We start from the raw sequence: 23603 nt of genomic DNA, 5'->3' as shown, positions 1-23603 counted from the left end.
CCCAACTTCACAGCCATCTATAATAGCGCCTGCTACACCCTCACAATAATTACGAAAAGAACAATTTGAAGTCCTATTTGTTATAGAGATGCTCTGAGAAGTGGTATTAAGGTTGGTACTGTGGCTTTTCCCATTGATAAAACATCAATGTGTATTCCACCTACTACGCTAACTCAATCATCTGAAAGATCGACGGACATTATGATATTATTTTTAAAACATAATGTTTTTTTTTTTTGAATATTTAGATTGTTCAAATAGCCCTGAAGTTTAGAACGTGGAGATCTACAGCCAATTTCAGGACAGAGTCCTTTGAATTTTTAGTTTTTTCATACAATTATTTTGAACTCTTTTATTGTTGCACTGATGCTCAAAAGAACGACAACTCTATCTCCATCGGTTCTGCTAGAGCCTAATCCAACCTTAAATTTGCTTGCTCACCTTCCATCCGTTGTTGGCTACCGGCGGCGCTGGCGACGGTGGCCGCGTGTGCCATACCGTGTCGCTGGCGGTCATCCATCGTCTTTGTTGATGTTGATTATTTTACTAATTACGACATTGGCATTCGTTTAGAGACTTATGATATTGTGGCTAGGTGAGTGGCGAGGCGAGACAAGGCGCTGTGGTGGCGTGTTGCTCAATGGCAATGTCCATCCACCACTACTAAACGCAGACAGCAAAAGCACTAACGATAATATTTTGATTTAGATGAGATCGCGCTTAGCTACGGTGCGGATGCGGTTTTAAGGTGGTGACCATGTGGCTACTAAATTGGTCCGATGCGCTGACTGCACGAATCCGTTCCACCGTAGGAGATCTCTCCAAACGCCGCCGCACCGATTGCTTAAGATTGTTGGTTTTGCAGAATTGGTGTAGTATGTTGCAAACTGGCGGTTAACCGCACCGGGCGCCAATTGGAAAAGCGGAAATCGTATTTGAGATTGAAGTGTTTTGTTGCAAATTAGTGCCAGAGCCAATGGAAATAGAGTTGCAACTTTTGTGAATACTAAAGTAATAATTACCGAACAAAAAATTCACAAAATATATATAAAAACAACTTCGAGATGGAACTGAATATAGATAAGTTTGAGATGAAATGGAAGATAGAGCCATGACTCTATTAAGTTTCAGAGTAGAAATTAATAAAAAAGAGTGAAAAAATAAAATTAAAAAAAATAAATAAAAAAGTTTAAGATAAAGTTTTACTATAAATATCGAAATTTATCTCTCAACAGAATAAGTGAAGATAGAGCTTTGATTTCTTTCAAGTTCTAGAGTAAGAGTCATTAAAAAGAATAAAAATACAAAAATAAAATAAAAAAAATTCCATAGAGAAGTATAAGATGGAAATTTTAAAAATAAATAAAAAATAAAAATAATCAGAAAAGTGTCATCGAGGAGTTTGAGATGCATTTTTACTATCATTATCAAAAGCTTTATCTCAATAAAAACAGTGAAGATCAAGCAGTGGCTTTGAAAAAAAAACTAAACTAAACAACAAAATATAAAAAAATAACAGAAAAGGCATCATTCAGTAGTTCTATATGCAATGATACGTCGCTCTTTGGTTAAAAACTTGGCCGGCAAACCAGTTTCGGTTGTCTTTGTTGTTTTAGAAGGTAGTCCTAGTCGTCATTTACCGAAATACACCGAGAGATCATCCGAATGGTGGTCGTATTTCCCGAAATAATCCGAAGAGAAAATCGATGAAGAGAAATCGATCATTGTAGACGCGCCTGTATGATACTATACGCGAGATACTATCAATATCGAAAGCTTTTTCTCGAAAAAGCCAGTGACCTGTGGCTCTTGTGATATCCGATGTAACAATACAGCCATTCCATAGAAAAACGATATAGTGCATGTCCGATTGTCGTGAAACTTGGTGGGCTTGTAGTTCTTCGGAAATAATCAGACCCGTATTTTTTTATTTCGTCATTAGGGTGACCAATTTTCATATAGGGTTGTCCAAAAAATTTAGGTTTTTCAAATCTAAAAACTTTCAAAAAATCGTAACTTCTGAACCAGTTGACCGAACAGTTGACCAGTTGAATTGTAGTTTTCAGAAAAAATACGTTTAAGGGGCTAAAATGTAAAGAGTACTATAAAATATGCAAATATATTAGTTTTTTCACGTTTTCATGGTCTCGGGACCAAAGAGGTACCCTGGTTTTATATTTTTATCAGAAAATTCAGGAAATTTGGCGTAACATATCAGAAAATCAGAGATGTATGTTTTTTAGTTTTTGAGATATGATTTTTTGAAAATAAAAGGTCAAATTTTCCCATACATGACACTTTTTTAAATTTGATTATATTTTGATTCCTTATAATATTATGGATACCAAAACCACCAGGAATCACTTCAAAAAGCAATACTATGCATAGTTGTGCAATTTCAAGCAATTTTAGAGTAGCTAGTGCTAAAATATATGACTCTCTATATTCAAAAAATCATATCTCAAAAACAAAACAACATACATTTCTGATTGTTTGATATGTTACGCCAAATTTCCTGTATTTTCTGATAAAAATATAAAACCAGGGTACCTCTTTGGTCCCGAGACCATGAAAACGTGAAAAAACTAATATATTTGCATATTTTATAGTACTCTTTACATTTTAGCCCCTTAAACGTATTTTTCCTGAAAACTACAATTCAATAGCTTTCAAACAAAAAAAAAGAAGGTTTGAAATCGGTCAACTGGTTCAAAAGTTACGATTTTTTGAAAAATTTTAGATTTGAAAAACCTTATTTTTTTGGAAATTGGTCACCCTAATGACGAAATAAAAAATACGGGTCTAATTATTTCCGAAGAACTACAAGCCCACCAAGTTTCACGACAATCGGAGATGCACTATATCGTTTTTCTATGGAATGGCTGAATAAGGAAAATAAAAAAAAAACAAAAAAGAATAGAAGAGGTGTCATTGAAAAGTTTGAGATGGGTTTAACAATTCATATCGAGGGGTTTTTCTTAACAGAGCCAGTGAATATAGAGCTGGGACTCTTCTGAATTCTAGAGTAACAATAACTAAAAAAGTAAAAAAAAAAACAAAAAAAAAGGAAAGAGCACTCTTCTTCAGCCTATGCTCCCATGTTCGTTCTATTCCAAAAACAGACGATTTAAGCACCAATTGTTTTCGCTCTTTTTGTTATAATGCATGGTCACTCCTAACAAAAAATATAAAAATAATAAAAAAACAAAACAAATAGCGCTTATTAGCATTGTTTTCGATGGGATGAAAATGGGAGCACTATGCTGAAGATGGGTTCCGTTCCCCTAAATACAAAATATGTCATCGAGATGTTCGAGATGAAATTACATATTCTACCATGAGTTCTAGCTTGAGATGGATTTTGACTATCTATATCGAAAGCTTATCCTTAACAGAGCCAGTGAAGATAGAGCTGTGACTCTTCTGAGTTAGAATAGAAAAGGTGTCATCTAGAAGTTCTAGATGGAATTATCATATTTCATCGAAAACTGTTTCTCAAAATAGCCAGTAAAAATAGACATCTGGCTCTTCTGTCAATCACTAAAACGAATAAAAACATTGAAATAAAATAAAAAAGGTATCATCGCTAAGTTTGAGATGCATTTGCATCAAAACCGAAAACTATTTTTTAACAGAGTCGTTGAAGATAGGGCTGTGACTCTTCTGAGTTCTAGAGTCACAATTATTTGAGCATTCAAATCAAGAAAAAAAATAAACTGAAAAGCAAAAATTAAAAAACAAAATAGTAAAGGTGTCTTGATGGAATTACACTATCAATACCAAAAGCTATTTCTCATAAAAGCCAGTGAAAAAAGACCTGTGACTCAAGTTCCGGAGTAGTAATATAAAAAATGTATATAAAAAAAAAGAAAACATAAAAAAGAGATGTTATCGAGAACTTTGAGATTAATTTTATCAATCCATATCGCGGGCTTTTTCTTAACATAGCCAGTGAATATGGAGCTGTGACTCATCTGAATTCTAGTGTTAAAATTACTGAAAAAGTGAAAATAAAAACAAATTTAAAATAATAATAATACAAAATGTGTCATCGAGAAGTTCGAGATGAAATTATTCTACCTTGAGTTCTAGCTTGAGATGTAATTTTACTATCAATGTCGAAAGCTTCTTCTTAACAGAGCCAGTGAAGATAGATCTGTGACTCTTCTGAGTTAAAATAGAAAACGTGTCATCTAGAAATTCTTGATGGAAACTATCACATCAAAAACTGATTCTCAAAAAAGCCAGTGAAAATAGGCCTGTGGCTCGACTGTCAATCACTTTAAAATATAAAAACACAAAAATAAAATAGAAAAGGCGCCATCGATGAGTTTGAGATGGATTTTTACTATCATTACCGAAAGCTATTTTTTAACAGAGTCGGTGAAGATAGGGCTGTGACTCTTCGGAGTTCTAGAGCAACAATTATTTAAAAATTAGAAAAAAGTACCTATAAACAAAAAAAAAAATAATCGGAATGGTGCCATCGAGAAGTTTGAGATGGATTCTTTACCATCTATATTGAAAGCTTTTTTTTAACAGAACCAGTGAAGATAGAGCTGTGACTCTTCCTAGAGGCCTAGAGTTAAAATTATTTGAAAATTAAAAACAAGAAAAAATAAATTAAACATCAAAATAGAAAAGGTGGCCAGTAGATCTAGATGGAATTATACTATCAATATCGAAAGCTTTTTCTCAAAAAAGTCAGTGAAAATAGGCCTGTAGCTCATTCCCAGTTGTGCATTTGGACGAGTCGGACGTGTGCTCCGTATCTCACCACGCGATAGACCTCGTATAAGTGGAGTTTTTTCCCCCGCAAGTGCGGAAGGTTTTTTATATCGTACGTTTTCCTGCTTGTGCGAAGTGTAGTGTCGCAAGGTGGTATCCAGCGCAACCCGGGAAGCGAGGTGCTTGCATCATCGTACATCAAAGAAGAAGCATCGCATCCAAGAAAGTCATCTTTATCGCCATCATCAGCCCCTCCATCATCGAAGAGGACGGCGGCAACGGGTGCGAAGGCAGACGCGACGAACAGCTTTACCATCGACCTGCCTGTGATAAATTTCTACCTACTTCGGTCAGATAAGTATCACTCTTTCGATACACTCTTTTGTCCGCCCAATTTGTTTTGATCGCTTTTGTCTATTGTATCCCCAGTCCACATTCGACCACGTGCTTTTTTTTTTGACATCCATAACAGTGGTTCCCAAACTACTGTATACGGGTAAGGGTGTACAAACTGTAAATAACAGAACATTTTTTTTTTGTTTTTTTTTATTAGCTATTTTTTCTTTTTATTTCGATACCGTTTTTTTTGCATCCTACAGGGTGCGCTAAAATAAACATAAGAATTGAATTCGTATATTATTAGTACAAGTTTTTTTTTTTTTTTTTTTTTGCTTTATTTTTTTTTTCTATATATTATTCACATTGTTTGGTTTACAAACCAAACAGTTGTCGTCCTGAGGAAGAAAGTGCACTGTAAATACTTTAAGGTTTTTCTCTTCCTCTTTTGCACTTTTGAGTTATTTTCCATAAATTTGCTTCCACATGGACGATTCGATTGGAGGCGAAACGCCTCCCAATGATATCATTGCTCGTACGCGGTTTTATCAGCCATCTTCGCCTGGACCTTGGGTTGTCTATTTCCGGCGCAAATGCAAACCATTGAATATGCTTTCGATTTCTCGAGAGCTGACGCGTAAGTATCCTGGGACCGTTATTCACCAAGTGAAAGCATCCAAGCTGCGTGTTACCGCACCTAGCTACAAAGCAGCAAATGAAATTGCTCAACACGAAGCGTTTACTGTTGAATACGCGGTCTATGTGCCAGCACGAGAAGTGGAGGTGGAGGGGAAGATCCTCGACGAAATGCTGACATGTGAGGACATCAAGACCGGCTTTGGTCGATTCAAAAATAGGTCAATTCCTGATGTGGCTATCCTAGATTGTAAACGCTTATCTAAGGTTTCCATGGAAGGAAATAAAAAGGTGTACTCGCCTTCAGCGTTTTTTCGAGTGACTTTTCCAGGTTCCGTCCTCCCGGAATTTGTTGTAATTGATGGTGGTTTTTACCCAGTGCATCTTTTTAGGCCGAAGGTTTTTAATTGTACCAAATGCAAGCAGTTTGGTCACAGTGATAGCTTTTGCGACAACAAGCCCCGTTGTGGCAAATGCAACCAAGCTCATTTGGAGGACTCTTGCACACAGGAAGCGGAAAAATGTTGCTACTGTGGCGGAGATCCACACGACTTGCAAGTTTGCCCGGCTTACAAAAGACGCATTCGAAATGAGAGTCGCTCTATCATAAAGCGCTCCAAACAGACATATGCGGAGATGGTGAAATCTTTTAAAACACCAGATTCCGTGTCTGAATCAGCTGTCCCAGTTGAAAATCCCTATCAGGAGTTGTCTTCCGATGATCAGGACGATGGCGAAACTGATGAGGGTAGATCTCTTTCGGAGGTACACGCACCTGGAAAAAGGAAGTCATCATCTTCCCCGGGATTGCGCCGAAAGGTCTTTTTAAAGTCTTCCCTCAAAAGTTTGCCTAATGTTAAAGGAGACGGGGTAAACTTAAAAACTCCGAAGAATCAGGTTCCTTCAGCTTCAGATCCATGTTGTAGCAAGAACCTGTCACCCCCGTCTCCGCCTGTTAAATACACTTCAAAGAGAAATAATCGACAAGGTAGCAAGAAAAAAGCTACCAAAGTTCCTCGCAGTTCAAACAAGCCTCCTAGACCCAAGCGAGGACTGTTTACTTTTAGGGTTCTCGTGGATCGCTTATATGATGCCCTCAGCCTTCCAGAAACATTTAGAGGCATTATTGATATGTTTATACCTACAGTAGAAGAATATCTTCGGAATCTGACACATTCATGGCCCCTCCTTGCTGCGATCATATCTTTCGATGGATAATTCATCAAGTGAGGTACAAGATATGATCACTGTGCTACAGTGGAACTGTCATAGTCTAAAACCTAAATTAGACCTGTTTAAGTTTTTGATTCACAACTCTGATTGTGATATATTTGCCCTTTGTGAAACATGGCTTTCTTCTGAAGATGAACTCAACTTCCACGATTTTAACATTATACGCCAGGATAGAGATGACCATTATGGGGGAGTTCTTTTGGGGATCAAAAAGACTTACTCATTTTATAGAATTCCAATCGCGACTCATCCTGGCGTAGAAATCGTCGCTTGCCAAATAAACGTAAAGGGTAAAGAACTTTGCGTAGCTTCCGTTTACATTCCTCCAAGAATTTCAATTAACCGCCGTCATCTTTGGAATGCGGTTTCTGCACTATCACATCCAGTTTTAATTCTGGGTGATATGAACGCGCATGGTACAGGGTGGGGCGAACCATATGACGATAATAGAGCGGCTATTTTCTATGATTTGTGCGACGATTTCAATTTGAACATTTTAAATACAGGTGAAGTGACACGTATTGCATCTGACGGCAAAGAAAGTCGTCTCGACCTATCACTGGGGTCAAGCTCACTATCATTCGATTGCTTGTGGAAGGTAATCGAGGATCCTCATGGTAGTGATCACTTACCCATTATAACCACCATAAAGCATAATAGTGAAAGGTCAGACCATCCAATTCAGGTTCCTTTTGACCTCACAAGGAATATCGATTGGCAAAAGTATGCAGAAGCGGTATCTTTTGGCATCGAATCATTCAATCCCCTCCCACCTTTGGATGAGTATCGATTCCTGTCTGAACTGATATATAAGAGTGCATTAGAATCACAAAAACGACGTGTTCCAAGTGCAACCTTCAAAAGAAGACCAGCCACACTAGGTTGGGATGATGATTGCACCCAGTTGTATCTTAAAAAATCTGATGCTTTCAAAACTTTTCGTAGGCACGGTACCTCAGATCTTTATCAAGAGTACGCAAAGCTCGAAAGACAGCTGAGAAACCTGCTGAAAGCGAAGAAGCGTAGTTATTGGCGACACTTCATTGAGGGTCTCTCAAGAGAAACTTCAATGACAACGCTTTGGAGAGTGGCTCGCAACATGCGAAACCGCTCTTCTTCTAATGAGAGTGACGAATACTCCAACCGTTGGATATTCAGCTTTGCGAAAAAGGTCTGCCCAGACTCAGTCCCAGCACAACCGATTTCTTGGGAAACATCCCCAAGAGACGGTTCTCTGGACAGACCCTTCACTATGCTGGAACTTTCTATGGCTCTTCTTTCATCAAACAATTCCGCTCCGGGACGCGATATGATCAAGTTCAATCTTCTAAAGAATCTCCCAGATATCGCGAAAAGACGATTACTGGACCTGTTCAACTCATTCATGGAGAACAACATCGTTCCGCATGAATGGAGACAGGTCAAAGTAATAGCTATTCAAAAGCCTGGTAAACCAGCGTCTGATCATAATTCATACCGCCCAATTGCTATGTTATCATGTTTAAGGAAATTGTTGGAAAAAATGATCCTATCACGACTCGATCATTGGGTCGAATCAAATAACTTGCTTTCAAATACACAGTTCGGGTTTCGCAAGGGCAAAGGAACAAACGATTGTCTAGCGTTGCTTTCAACAGATATTCAACTGGCCTTTGCGGAAAAGGAGCAACTGGCTTCAGTTTTCTTGGATATTAAGGGCGCCTTTGATTCAGTTTCCATAGGAATATTGTCAGAAAAACTGCACAATAGTGGACTTCCAGGAATTTTAAATAATTTCTTGTATAATTTGTTGTCAGAAAAACATATGAGTTTCAATCTCGGACAACTGACAACTTCCAGAATAAGTTACATGGGCCTACCCCAAGGCTCATGTTTAAGTCCCTTGCTTTATAATTTTTACGTGAAAGACATTGATAGTTGCTTGGAAGGACAATGCACGCTAAGACAACTTGCAGATGATGCTGTGGTTTCTCTAAAAGGCCCACATGCAGAAATGTTGCAAAGACCATTGCAAAATTCTCTAAATAATCTGTCAATCTGGGCAAGAGATTTAGGGATCGAGTTTGCTCCGCAAAAAACTCAATTGGTTGTGTTTTCTAGAAAGCGGAACCCAGCCCAACTGAAACTCAATCTTTTGGGAATAGAAATCGACCAGTCTTTGACTTCGAAATACCTTGGGGTCTGGTTTGATTCAAAAGGCACTTGGGGTACCCAAATCAAGTATTTGGTGCAAAAATGTCAACAAAGGATCAATTTTCTACGCACAATTACCGGAACATGGTGGGGTGCTCACCCGGAAGACCTCATAAAACTTTACAAAACGACTATTCTCTCTGTTATTGAGTATGGCTCTTTCTGCTTCCACTCAGCAGCAAACTGCCACCTAATAAAGTTGGAACGAATTCAATACCGTTGTTTGCGTATTGCTCTCGGCTGTATGCACTCAACGCATAATGCGAGCCTAGAGGTCCTGGCAGGGGTGAAACCTCTCCAGAACCGATTCTGGGAGCTCTCGCTAAGGTTACTTATTAAGTGTGGAGTGAGCAACACACTTGTCATTGAAAATTTCGAAGAAATGCTCAGTCTGAACACTCAATCAAAATTCATGAGAATCTATCTGTTCTACATGTCATCTGATATAAGCCTACCAAGTTATAATCCTCCCCGTGTACACTTCACTAATGACAGTTCCTCTGTTAAATACGATCTGTCCATGAAACAAGCTATTCATGGAATACCAGATCAACTTCGATGTATATCTATTCCTCGCATTTTTAACGAAAAGTACCAAAATGTCAATTCCTGTAAGAGATTCTTCACTGATGGGTCTCGCATAAATGGATCCACTGGTTTCGGTGTTTTCAATGAAAATTTCACCGCCTTCCGCAAACTTCAGGAACCTTGTTCGGTTTATGTTGCTGAGCTGGCAGCAATCAACTTCGCTTTGGGGATGATTTCCAACATGCCCGTAGACCATTTCTTCATCTTCTCGGATAGCCTTAGTTCGATTGAGGCACTCCGGTCGATGAAACCTGTAAAACATTCATCTTACTTTCTTACAAAAATAAGGGAGCAGATGGGTGCACTGGTCGAAAGATCATACAAGATTACCTTTGTATGGGTCCCCTCACATTGCTCAATTTATGGCAATGAGAAGGCGGACTCTCTCGCAAAGGTGGGCGCACAGGAAGGTGAGATCTATGATAGAAGAATTTCACATGATGAATTTTTCCATTTTGTTCGCCAGAGTTCTCTTCAAAGTTGGCAAAATGATTGGCGAGATGGCCAGCTGGGACGGTGGTTACATTCCATTATTCCTAATGTTTCTTTGCGAGTGTGGTGGTATGGTCTGGATGTAAGTCGCAATTTCATTCGCGTGATGTCAAGACTTATGTCCAACCATTACTCGCTAGACGCGCATTTACACAGGATTAACCTCGCGTTGAGCAATGTTTGTACTAAGTGCGGTTCCGGTTATGATGACATCGACCACGTAGTTTGGCAATGCCCGGATAATGACGCCTCCAGAGCGCTACTTTTGGATACCCTTGAGGCCCGAGGTAGACAACCCTTTGTTCTTGTGAGAGATGTGTTGGGGACCCGCGATGTCACATACATGGGATGTATTTTCGACTTTCTTCACTCTGCTGGTATAAAAGTTTAATTTGCTTGTGTTTTCTTCTCCAGTTTTTTTTTTCTCTGTTTTGTCCTCTTTGTGTTACCAAGCTGCTCCTGGCCATCCGGAAAACCAAGTTCCACAACAAGTTGGTACCAACACCACAAGGCACCGAATACGCTAGCAAGATGCGATTCACCCCCGGATGAGCAGCAGTGAAACCTTTGGCCCAATCCTTACCCTGTCCATCCCTCAAAATGTGACCTTCTAACCTCGAGCTGCCACGAGTACCCTGGCTTCCACCCATTACTAACAGATATCATTAAAAAGTTATTACTCTGTATAATGTATACTATTAAGTACAAAGAAAGATTCTCGGCTCCGTAAAGCGTTATACGCGATTGAGCCCCAAATAAACGAACTAGATAAAAAAAAAAAAAAAAGGCCTGTAGCTCTTATAAGTTCCAGAGTAACAAAATTAAAAATATAAAAAAAAAAACAAAAAATAAACGCAAAAAAAAAATAAAAGAGGTTTTTGTCGAGAAGTTTGAGATAGATTTTTACAATCCATATCGAAGGCTTTTTCTTAACAGAGTCAGTGCATATGGAGCTGGTACTCTTCTGAGCTCTAGAGTCACAATTACTGAAAAAAAAATAAAAAAAATAAAAACGACGTCGAGAAGTTCGAGATGGAATTATTCTACATATATCCGAAGAAATTTCTCAAAATAATCAGTGAAGAAAGAAATTCGACTCTTCTAATCTCCGAAGTACAATAAAGTAAAAAAAGAAAAAATAAGTAAAAAAAAGAAAAAAGAACTAATAAAAGAGCTGTCATCGTTCAGCTTGAGATGGATTTTTACTATCAATATCGCGAGCTATTTCTTAACAGAGCCAGTGCACATAGAGCTGTGGCTCTTCTGAGTTTCAAACCCAAGAACAGTTTGGATGACCGGTTGTACCATGTAAGGATGCCATCCAGAGCTCTCAAACGTTGCGACAAAATGTAGTTCCCATCATTTGAAGCATCATTCCAATGCCATTGCATCACCTTGAACTTCGCTAATAGATGTTGAGATCGACCTGAATTCCACGCTCGCTAGATCGTTTTTCAACATTACAGGGCACGATCCGGTGGCCCCACGATTATCATTTTGCAAAATGACTTACAACTTAGTTGTATAACGATCGCTTTGCGCCCGTGACTTAATCTCGCGCTCGTATCAAATTCCTGCAATTGGCTCCCTTCCACATACGATCACACACGCACACATACTCCCTCGCAACCATCATCATCATCATCGGATGTAACCCGGTGGTGGCTAATTAACGGTCTGTTACATGACACTAACCGTTCCACTTAGCATCTCGTAATGCCCAGTAGTGTCTAATGGGGCCCCTGCTTGAAAGAGGGCGTCATAGGGGATCATTTGTGTCCCTTCACTATCTTAGAGGGGCTAACAATTAACGCAAACCAGCGCTGGTGGCAAACCATTTTTGCACCGAGCGAATCGGAATATGCAATTTGATATCAAGTGTGTGTACCTTCATGTAAGCGATTCCGTCGTTGTCTCATCATGCGGAGAAAAGTTCTAACACAACTGACTGTAGAAACACTTACAATGAGTTGAGACTCTGAGTACTGATACAGATTTCATCAAAAATACTATTTCATATATTTCATTGATAGTTTTATTGTAAACTAGTAAAACAAAAATAAAAAAATGAAGAATTCAAAGTGTTTAAATAATTATAAAGAATAATAAATAAAATAAAAAAGAAATATAAAATAAAAAACTATTAAATTATAAAAAAAAAATGTAAAACAATGTTTAGGAAAAAAAAACAAACATTGCTATACCAGTGGATTTCGCTTGACGAACTGCGATTTTTTTGTCTGTCTGTATGTGAGTGTGTATGTGTGTGTGTGTGTGTGTGTGTGTGTGTGTGTGTGTGTGTGTGTGTGCTAAGCATTGTGTGATGCGCACTGAGCCAAAAAATTATGAAGCTTCTATATTTTTAACTTGTTTTGCCACTATCTGCCCTTTTGTTGCCTTTTGAATTTGAACCAGATTGGTCAATGCGTTCCAGAGTTATGGTCACTTGAATGATACAATAATTCGACCCATCAAACTACATGCACGGACAACTTCCAGACACACAGGTACTCTCATATACAACTGGTAGATTGGAAGATTGTGTCGTTGAGATAAACCTCGGTAACGACTACGATCGGACGTTGCTGGTAATTGAAAATGTTTGCACAGCATCTTATTAGAGAACCTTTATGGTAGAGTAGCGTTCATCGTAATCATCGCTCATACAAACCGATCCACAGCGCAGCCACCTCAAAGGCGTTCTCAAGTCTATCTGTTTCCTATTCTATCGCTGGATTATAATTATTTGAACAATTATTTTTTTCTGAATACATTAAGAGAGACTCCCCTCGACGGCGGGTGCTCACCACTAGTAGCAGCCTTCAGCAGGGAGGTGCCTGCCTACCTCGGGTCGGTCGGTCGGTCGGTGGTGGTGGTGATAAAGAATGCGAGTTATATCCTTCGTCGTAACATTAAGTATTATGTCAGATGCCGCAGTGCTGATCGACTGACGCAAGTTTGCTGGAACAGCGAGGCGACTTGATCCGAGGAATTATATTGATCAGGTAGCGAAACACTGCAAACGTTACAAGAGGAGCTCTTTGTGATTCATCAACTTCTAATGGGTTCAACCTAGAAATGATTGCTGCATCTGAAGCGAATCCTTGCAAGCTTTTGAAGTGAATCCTTTGAGGATTCTGAAGCGAATCCTTGCAGGATTCTGCAGCAAATCCTTCGAAGGTTCTGAAGCGGATCCTTGGAGGGTTCCGAAGCGACTCCTTGGAGCATTCTGAAGCAAATCATTTCAGGATTCTGAATCGAATCTTTTCAGGATTCTAAATCGAATCCTTTCAGGATTCTGAATCGAATCCTTTCAGGATTCTGAATCGAATCCTTTCAGGATTCTGAATCGAATCCTTTCAGGATTCTGAATCGAATCCTTTCAGGATTCTGAATCGAATCCTTTCAGGATTCTGAATCGAATCCTTTCAGGATTCTGAATCGAATCCTTTCAGGATTCTGAAGCGAATCCTTTCAGGATTCTGAAGCGAATCCTTTCAGGATTCTGAAGCGAATCCTTTCAGGATTATGAAGCGAATCCTTTCAGGATTCTGAAGCGAATCCTTTCAGGATTCTGAAGCGAATCCTTTTAGGATTCTGAAGCGAATCCTTTCAGGATTCTGAAGCGAATCCTTTCAGGATTCTGAAGCGAATCATTTCAGGATTCTGAATCGAATCCTTTCAGGATTCTGAATCGAATCCTTTCAGGATTCTGAATCGAATCCTTTCAGGATTCTGAATCGAATCCTTTCAGGATTCTGAATCGAATCCTTTCAGGATTCTGAATCGAATCCTTTCAGGATTCTGAATCGAATCCTTTCAGGATTCTGAATCGAATCCTTTCAGGATTCTGAATCGAATCCTTTCAGGATTCTGAATCGAATCCTTTCAGGATTCTGAATCGAATCCTTTCAGGATTCTGAATCGAATCCTTTCAGGATTCTGAATCGAATCCTTTCAGGATTCTGAATCGAATCCTTTCAGGATTATGAATCGAATCCCTTCAGGATTCTGAATCGAATCCCTTCAGGATTCTGAATCGAATCCTTTCAGGATTCTGAATCGAATCCTTTCAGGATTCTGAATCGAATCCTTTCAGGATTCTGAATCGAATCCTTTCGGGATTCTGAAGCGAATCCTTTCAGGATTCTGAAGCGAATCCTTTCAGGATTATGAAGCGAATCCTTTCAGGATTCTGAAGCGAATCCTTTCAGGATTCTGAAGCGAATCCTTTCAGGATTCTGAAGCGAATCCTTTCAGGGTTCTGAATCGAATCCTTTCAGGATTCTGAATCGAATCCTTTCAGGATTCTGAATCGAATCCTTTCAGGATTCTGAATCGAATCCTTTCAGGATTCTGAATCGAATCCTTTCAGGATTCTGAATCGAATCCTTTCAGGATTCTGAATCGAATCCTTTCAGGATTATGAATCGAATCCCTTCAGGATTCTGAATCGAATCCCTTCAGGATTCTGAATCGAATCCTTTCAGGATTCTGAATCGAATCCTTTCAGGATTCTGAATCGAATCCTTTCAGGATTCTGAAGCGAATCCTTTTAGGATTCTGAAGCGAATCCTTTCAGGATTCTGAAGCGAATCCTTTCAGGATTCTGAAGCGAATCCTTTCAGGATTCTGAATCGAATCCTTTCAGGATTATGAATCGAATCCCTTCAGGATTCTGAATCGAATCCCTTCAGGATTCTGAATCGAATCCCTTCAGGATTCTGAATCGAATCCTTTCAGGATTCTGAATCGAATCCTTTCAGGATTCTGAATCGAATCCTTTCAGGATTCTGAAGCGAATCCTTTCAGGATTCTGAAGCGAATCCTTTCAGGATTCTGAAGCGAATCCTTTCAGGATTCTGAAGCGAATCCTTTCAGGATTCTGAAGCGAATCCTTTCAGGATTCTGAATCGAATCCTTTCAGGATTCTGAATCGAATCCTTTCAGGATTCTGAATCGAATCCTTTCAGGATTCTGAATCGAATCCTTTCAGGATTCTGAATCGAATCCTTTCAGGATTCTGAATCGAATCCTTTCAGGATTCTGAATCGAATCCTTTCAGGATTCTGAATCGAATCCTTTCAGGATTCTGAATCGAATCCTTTCAGGATTCTGAATCGAATCCTTTCAGGATTCTGAATCGAATCCTTTCAGGATTCTGAATCGAATCCTTTCAGGATTCTGAATCGAATCCTTTCAGGATTCTGAATCGAATCCTTTCAGGATTCTGAATCGAATCCTTTCAGGATTCTGAATCGAATCCTTTCAGGATTCTGAATCGAATCCTTTCAGGATTCTGAATCGAATCCTTTCAGGATTCTGAATCGAATCCTTTCAGGATTCTGAATCGAATCCTTTCAGGATTCTGAATCGAATCCTTTCAGGATTCTGAATCGAATCCTTTCAGGATTCTGAATCGAATCCTTTCAGGATTATGAATCGAATCCCTTCAGGATTCTGAATCGAATCCCTTCAGGATTCTGAATTGAATCCTTTCAGGATTCTGAATCGAATCCTTTCAGGATTCTGAATCGAATCCTTTCAGGATTCTGAATCGAATCCTTTCAGGATTCTGAATCGAATCCTTTCAGGATTCTGAATCGAATCCTTTCAGGATTCTGAATCGAATCCTTTCGGGATTCTGAAGCGAATCCTTTCAGGATTCTGAAGCGAATCCTTTCAGGATTCTGAAGCGAATCCTTTCAGGATTATGAAGCGAATCCTTTCAGGATTCTGAAGCGAATCCTTTCAGGATTCTGAATCGAATCCTTTCAGGATTCTGAATCGAATCCTTTCAGGATTCTGAATCGAATCCTTTCAGGATTCTGAATCGAATCCTTTCAGGATTCTGAATCGAATCCTTTCAGGATTCTGAATCGAATCCTTTCAGGATTCTGAATCGAATCCTTTCAGGATTCTGAATCGAATCCTTTCAGGATTCTGAATCGAATCCTTTCAGGATTCTGAATCGAATCCTTTCAGGATTCTGAATCGAATCCTTTCAGGATTCTGAATCGAATCCATTCAGGATTCTGAATCGAATCCATTCAGGATTCTGAATCGAATCCATTCAGGATTCTGAATCGAATCCATTCAGGATTCTGAATCGAATCCATTCAGGATTCTGAAGCGAATCCTTTCAGGATTCTGAAGCGAATCCTTTCAGGATTCTGAAGCGAATCCTTTCAGGGTTCTGAAGCGAATCCCTTCAGGATTCTGAAGCGAATCCTTTCAGTATTCTGAAGCGAATCCTTTCAGGATTCTGAAGCGAATCCTTTCAGGATTCTGAAGCGAATCCTTTCAGGATTCTGAAGCGAATCCTTTCAGGATTCTGAAGCGAATCCTTCCAGGATTCTGAAGCGAATCCTTTCAGGATTCTGAAGCGAATCCTTTCAGGATTCTGAAGCGAATCCTTTCAGGATTCTGAAGCGAATCCTTTCAGGATTCTGAAGCGAATCCTTTCAGGATTCTGAAGCGAATCCTTTCAGGATTCTGAAGCGAATCCTTTCAGGATTCTGAAGCGAATCCTTTCAGGATTCTGAAGCGAATCCTTTCAGGATTCTGAAGCGAATCCTTTCAGGATTCTGAAGCGAATCCTTTCAGGATTCTGAAGCGAATCCTTTCAGGATTCTGAAGCGAATCCTTTCAGGATTCTGAAGCGAATCCTTTCAGGATTCTGAAGCGAATCCTTTCAGGATTCTGAAGCGAATCCTTTCAGGATTCTGAAGCGAATCCTTTCAGGATTCTGAAGCGAATCCTTTCAGGATTCTGAAGCGAATCCTTTCAGGATTCTGAAGCGAATCCTTTCAGGATTGTGAAGCGAATCCTTTCAGGATTCTGAAGCGAATCCTTGCAGGATTCTGAAGCAACTCCAGCAACTTCCAGAATTCCACTAAGAATTCTTCCAGAATTCCACTAGGAATTTTCCAGATTTCCACTAGGAATTCTTCTAGAATTGCACTAAGAATTCTTCTAGAATTCCACTAGGAACTCTACCAGAATTCCACTAAGAATTCTTCCAGAATTCCACTAGGAATTCTTCCAGAATTCCACTAGGAATTCTTCCAGAATTCCACTAGGAATTGTTCCAGAATTCCACTAGGAATTGTTCCAGAATTCCACTAGGAATTGTTCCAGAATTCCACTACGAATTGTTCCAGAATTCCACTAGGAATTGTTCCAGAATTCCACTAAGAATTGTTCCAGAATTGCACTAGGAATTGTTCCAGAATTCCACTAGGAATTGTTCCAGAACTCCACTAGGAATTGTTCCAGAATTCCACTAGGAATTGTTCCAGATTTCCACTAGGAATTGTTCCAGATTTCCACTAGGAATTGTTCCAGATTTCCACTAGGAATTGTTCCAGAATTCCACTAGAAATTGTTCCAGATTTCCACTATGAATTGTTCCAGAATTCCACTAGGAGTTGTTCCAGAATTCCACTAGGAATTGTTCCAGAATTCCACTAGGAATTGTTCCAGAATTCCACTAGGAATTGTTTCTGAATTCCACTAGGAATTGTTCCAGAATTCCACTAGGAATTGTTCCAGAATTCCACTAGGAATTGTTTCTGAATTCCACTAGGAATTGTTCCAGAATTCCACTAGGAATTGTTCCAGAATTCCACTAGGAATTGTTCCAGAATTCCACTATGAATTGTTCCAGAATTCCACTAGGAATTGTTCCAGAATTCCACTAGGAGTTGTTCCAGAATTCCACTAGGAGTTGTTCCAGAATTCCACTAGGAATTGTTCCAGAATTCCACTAGGAATTGTTCCAGAATTCCACTAGAAATTGTTCCAGAATTCCACTAGGAATTGTTCCAGAATTCCACTAGGAATTGTTCCAGAATTCCACTAGGAATTGTTCCAAAATTCCACTAGGAATTCTTCCAGAATTCCACTAGGAATTCTTCCAGAATTCCACTAGGAATTCTTCCAGAATTCCACTAGGAATTCTTCCAGAATTACACTAGGAATTGTTCCAGAATTCCACTAGGAATTCTTCCAGAATTGCATTAAGAATTCTTCCAGAATTGCACTAAGAATTCTTCTAGAATTCCACTAGGAACTCTACCAGAATTCCACTAGGAACTCTACCAGAATTCCACTTGGAATTCTTATAGTATTTCACTAGGAATTCTTCCAGAATTCCACTAGGAATTCTCCCAAAATTCCACTTGGAATTCTCCCAGAATTACACTAGGAATTCTCTCAGAATTCCACTAGGAATTCTCCCAGATTTCCACTAGGAATTCTTCCAGAATTTCTACTCTGATCTCTTCCTGAATTTCCACTCTGATCTCTTCCTGAATTTCCACTCTGATCTCTTCCAGAGTTTCCACACTGATCTCTTCCAGAATTCCATTTGGAATTACTCCAGAATGCCATTCGCAATGCTTCCAGAATTTTACTTGGAATGCTTCCAGAATTAAATTTAGAATACTTCTAGAATTACATTTAGAATTCTTCCAGAATTACACTTGGAATTTTTCCAGAATTCTACTTGTTCCTGGATTCAGCCCAGAATACTTTCAGAATTCCATCTGGAATAACTCGAGGAATCTTCCTGGAAAATTTTAAAGATGCGCTTCGAAATTTTGCCTGGATTCTTTCTTGAAGGTTTTTTAGAAATACAACCGGAATACGTCTTGAATTCCACCCGGAATTCAGCCAGGATTTGACCCGAAATTTTCTCAGAATTTAATCAGTATTTTTTCCAGGATTTCAATCGAAATCCCAGGAATTCATCCAAAGTTTTTTTTTCAGAACTCTGTTTGGAGTGCTCTCAGGATTTCACCCAGAATTCTTCAAGAGATTTACCCGGAATTCTTCCAGAATTCCTCTCGGATTTCTTGCAGCGTTGAGTTCTTATGCAATTCCCCCGGAGCTCATCCAGGATTCCACCCAGAATTCTTTCAGGACTCCGCCTGGAATACTTCCAGCTTGTGATTGCAAAGCTTCCAGAATTTCAGTCGAAATTCTTCAATCCTTCTGAACTGGGATAGTAACATTCAATACCCTTCTCTGAACTTTCAAACTCATCTCATCCGATGCAATTTTGTTCGCCTTTAACGATCTTCATATGATTCGACGACACGGCACCCGATCACGTTCCGTCAACCGATCGCCACTTTTAGTACGTGGTGATCACGTAACCGAATATGCCAATAGGTATACCGGTCTCTCCTCGTCGTCGTCGCTGGATAGATTTGATAAGCTGATAGCTAGCTGCTAATGAAATTCAGCAGCTAACACCAAAGGCTTTCGCTGTTCACCTTGAATTTCCTCCGATACCGTCGACGACGGTTGACGGTTGACGGTGACGGTGACGGTGAGGTGGCGGTGAGCACACATTGTTGCTGCAATGGGCTTCACCAGCGACCCCCGGTTCAAGCGGAGTTTCGGTATATGCAACAAAAGAAGGGGACACGAACGGGGCAACGGGCCGTGATTTAATCTCTTCGCCGTCGTTCATTGGGAACTTTGGTAGCACGCGTTAGACGTTCGATAGCCGGAAAAAGTGGTTCATGGTCTTCCGACCGTTTATCGATACACACACACACACACACACACCAAGGGGCTAAGGATATCTAATTTCAGTCGGTCGAGATTAAGTAGCATGAGCGGTTAAGTGCATGGAGCAGCGATAAACTGGTTCGTTGCGATTATTAGTTTTTATGAGAAGTGATTCATAGGGCGAAGCACATGTTTGGGGTTGGGGCTGTTAAAATAAAAAATAAAAATTTATTTTATTTTTTTTATTTGTTTTTCTATCATTCGTCAACCTTAAACAAAGAAGTGTGCAATTTTACACTACCTTGCTAAACTTAGGCTTCCATTAGTATTTGTTATTAGTATATAACATTTAATGAAACAAATGATGTTTTTTTTTTATTTTTTTGCTCCATTTTTTGAAAATTTTGTTTTTGCATGTTAATCAAGTATTACATTCATCAGCTTAAAACTATTTTTTTGTTGTGTGTAGTTACACACTCCCATCCTAATTTGGTGGAATAAATTAAACTTACTATCATAAAAAAATCTGTAGCAGTTAAAGATTTTTTTAAATTTTTCATCTCCATGTCAAAATGGGTTGCTGAGAGATGGTTTTTTGATGTATGAGCAGTCTTATCTAATCTTTTTATGTTTGCCCGTCAACTGATTTGAACATGACTCACAATTTATCAACTAATCATAAAACTAACGATTTTTTTTTCTTTTTTTTTCCCTTTCCAGGTCCTAGGCCCAAGGCTTATGGAGAACCGAAAACCATTCCAGCTACGAAACACCCTCATATTGTACAACTTCGTGCAAGTCGTCTTCAGTGCCTGGCTGTTCTACGAGGTATGACCAAGTTTCCACAGGGAGTTTCAGCATTCAACCATCAACTTTGATCCCATTAAATCCATTAAAAAAAAATCCATTCTCTAATGACCTCCTCCCCACCATTATAACTACCAATAGCGAAAGAACGTAAAGTAGACAGTTCTACGACCACTGCCATGATGACGACGATTTCAACTGACTACGACGACAACCCGAGTAGTACGAAGAGACACGGAAGCCGACAATGATTCCAAAAAGGAAAAGTTTTTTACAATTACGGTCGGGTCGTTGTTATCCACCCGTAACCTTCGAACAGGTTACATTCAATTGCTCTAGATAATTGCTGAGCTGATTAGCAATTGTTGAAGTTCCAGTGCGTTGAAGTCGTCCTTGAATGAGGCCAGGAATCTTCTTTGGTAGCAGCAACCGACAACTAAAGAAACGGAATCATCGACTCTCTCAGGGATAACGACTATCTACTACCTACTGACTGCACCTTTCACTTTTGCAACATTTCAGAGCAATGCGGATTGTCGTCCTTGTTGTCTGTGGTTCGTTCGGGTTGTGTTGCGGCGACGGTGGAATCTGCTAGGGTGGCATTCCAGATCTGGATATGGGCAAGAGTTCATTGGCCTGAAACGATCAGATGACGATGGTTCGATCTTTGCACCGAGAAACAATCATGAACTGTTGGCATTACCCGTGGCGTCTCGTAACCTCACTTTTTACCTGTTCAACTACCCTAAACTTTGCAGTAGCGGAGGTTTTACGATCATAATCAAAATGAAAATGGGTGAAACTATCGGTTCCTGTCATTTGCTACTAAGTAATTACCGAATTGTTAAAGTAAAATTCAAGAAATTATACTTATTTAACAGGTAGATTTGAGGTTAGCGAATAGCAACTAGTCATTAGTATGGTTACAAGTACGCAGGGTCAACTATTTGACAAGGAATGAACTGAAGGGCGAACATTTGTTTGAAACTAATGGTGATCTGATCGGGTCAAACCAGATGTTTGAGCGTTGATCTGTCTTTAGTCAAATATGCTTGACCCTGTGTACTCGTGCCTCATGTCAACTGTTGTTTCGACAAAGTATGAGTTTGTTCAAACTAAAAGATTGTTAGATTTATTCGGTACTTCATTTTTTATTCAAAAAAAAAAAAACAAAACAAAAAATATAAAAATTTAAAATCATGATTATTCCTGAATTGTTAGACATATACCACACAACAAAGTCAAAATCTTAAATTCATGTGCGTTACGCCAGTTCAAAGATTTCTTACCCTGAGTTATCTAGTTTTTCAAAGGATCTCTTGAGGGGCTTTTTAAACTTTCATTATTTGATAAAAATTAAAAAAATAACGGAATTTCATCTTAATTCCAAGGGGTGGAGTTTTTCGCAGCTTATTTTCAAAAATTTAGCTAATTAGAAAGACCTTTTCATCTGTTTAACAGGGTGCTTCTATGTATTTCCATCCCATTCAAATCGAAGGATTCATGTGCTATTAATTTTGTTTCCTATTTTTGTGTTTTTGTATTTTGTTTTGTTAGAAGTGTGTTCTTTTAATTACAAAAAAAATGACGAAATCGGTGCCCTTGTCACTTCGTTTTCGAATAGGTTGAATTTGGAAGCATTGGATCACTATCGTCACCGTGACCCTATCAAATATCCCTTTTTTTAAGAAAATTTCCAATGTGTCAATCAAAAACTTTTCAAAATTTCCGTTATTTTATTTGTTTGTTATCATAACTGCGACTCCCGGGGTTCCAATGCCCATGCTCATGCTCAAAACTGCGACTCCTGCGATTTGTTCCAGAAACTTTTACGGAATCGCTACCAGAGTTCCTCGTGGGAATTCTTCCGAACTTGCTGCCGGGATTTCTTTTAGAAATTTCCCAGGTTTTTTCCTACTTTTCTTCCCGCAATTTCCAGCGGAATTCTTCGACCTCTCCAGGAGTTCTTGCTGGGATTTTCCCCAATAGATAGTCCCGGGATTTCTTATAGAAAAATTTCCGGGATTTCTCCCAAAGTTCCCCTAGAAGTTTCTCGCAAAAGCTTGTTTTTTTTTCTTTTTAGACATTTTTCCTGGATTTCCTCGCAGGATATCTCCTAGAGTTCTTCCCATTTTTTTCCGTTTTATTACCATTGATTCTTTCGAAATTTCTGCAAGAGTTTTCCCTTTGATTTCTTACAGACGTTCCTGGAATTTCAAATATTCCCCCAGATATTTTTCTTCAATAGTTTCTCTCAAGATACATATCTTTGGGTGATCGAATGTACGTTGGATGATATCTTTGGGGGGTTTATTGGCATTTCAGTCTAATTTGGTCTAATTTGGTCAATTAACCCCTTTCCAATAAGGACCGAAACGTCGGGTTAAGAAAACATCTAGTTGTTTTTAATTGACCAAATTAGACTGAAATGCCAATAAAACCCCCAACGAGATACATATCCCCAAGATGTTTTCTCGATATTTCTGTCGAAATTTCTCCCGCTGGATTTGTTCAAAAGTTCCTCCCGATTCCGGTGTTTTCCACAGTTCCTTCAGGTTCTTTGGACTTCTCTCGTGGATCTCTCTCGGGGAGCCCAGTCGAAAGCTTGTCCCATGATTTTGTTTCCTGTAGAAGTTCCTCATGAGATTTCTTCAATAGTTCCTCACGAGACCGGTCAGAGATTTGTGCATGATTTCTTCCAAAGGTTTTTCCGCATTTCTCCAGAAGCTCCTCCCTGAGTTCCTCGGGGGAACTCTCCTGAAGTTCTTTCCAAAATTTCTTCAAGAGTTTTTTTTCTGAATTTCTTCCAGAGATCCTTCCGGGTTTTCCACCAAGAGGTTTTCTATGCATTTCTTCCGAAGCTCCTCGTGTGATGTGCCCCGAGATTTTTGCCCGTAATTTCGCCCAGAAATTTTTCCAATACCTCCTATAGGCATTCTCTTCAGGAATTTATTTTTTCTACGATATTTGACCCGGATTTCCACACTAGATCTCTCCAGGAGTTCTTTCCGGATTTTTTCCGAGTTTCTGCCAGCGATCCTTTTGGGGTTTCTCCAGAAGTTTGTGGG

At 39.2% G+C, this 23603-nt stretch overlaps 1 protein-coding gene across 2 annotated transcripts in view; it reads left to right on the top strand.

Moving 5' to 3' along the window:
• LOC109402404 (elongation of very long chain fatty acids protein AAEL008004) overlaps positions 1-23603 on the top strand; it is a 71286-nt gene that overhangs the window by 7406 nt on the left and 40277 nt on the right. For both annotated transcript variants that reach the window (XM_062847162.1, XM_062847163.1), the window contains exon 2: positions 20449-20556. In XM_062847162.1, coding sequence (XP_062703146.1) covers positions 20449-20556 — 108 coding nt within the window. The remainder of the gene's footprint in view (positions 1-20448; positions 20557-23603) is intronic.

This window comes from Aedes albopictus, chromosome 1 (genome assembly GCF_035046485.1).
Source record: "Aedes albopictus strain Foshan chromosome 1, AalbF5, whole genome shotgun sequence".
Lineage (NCBI taxonomy): Eukaryota > Metazoa > Arthropoda > Insecta > Diptera > Culicidae > Aedes > Aedes albopictus.
The sequence above is the reverse complement of the archived record's forward strand: the minus strand, read 5'-3'. Positions and strand labels throughout refer to the sequence as shown.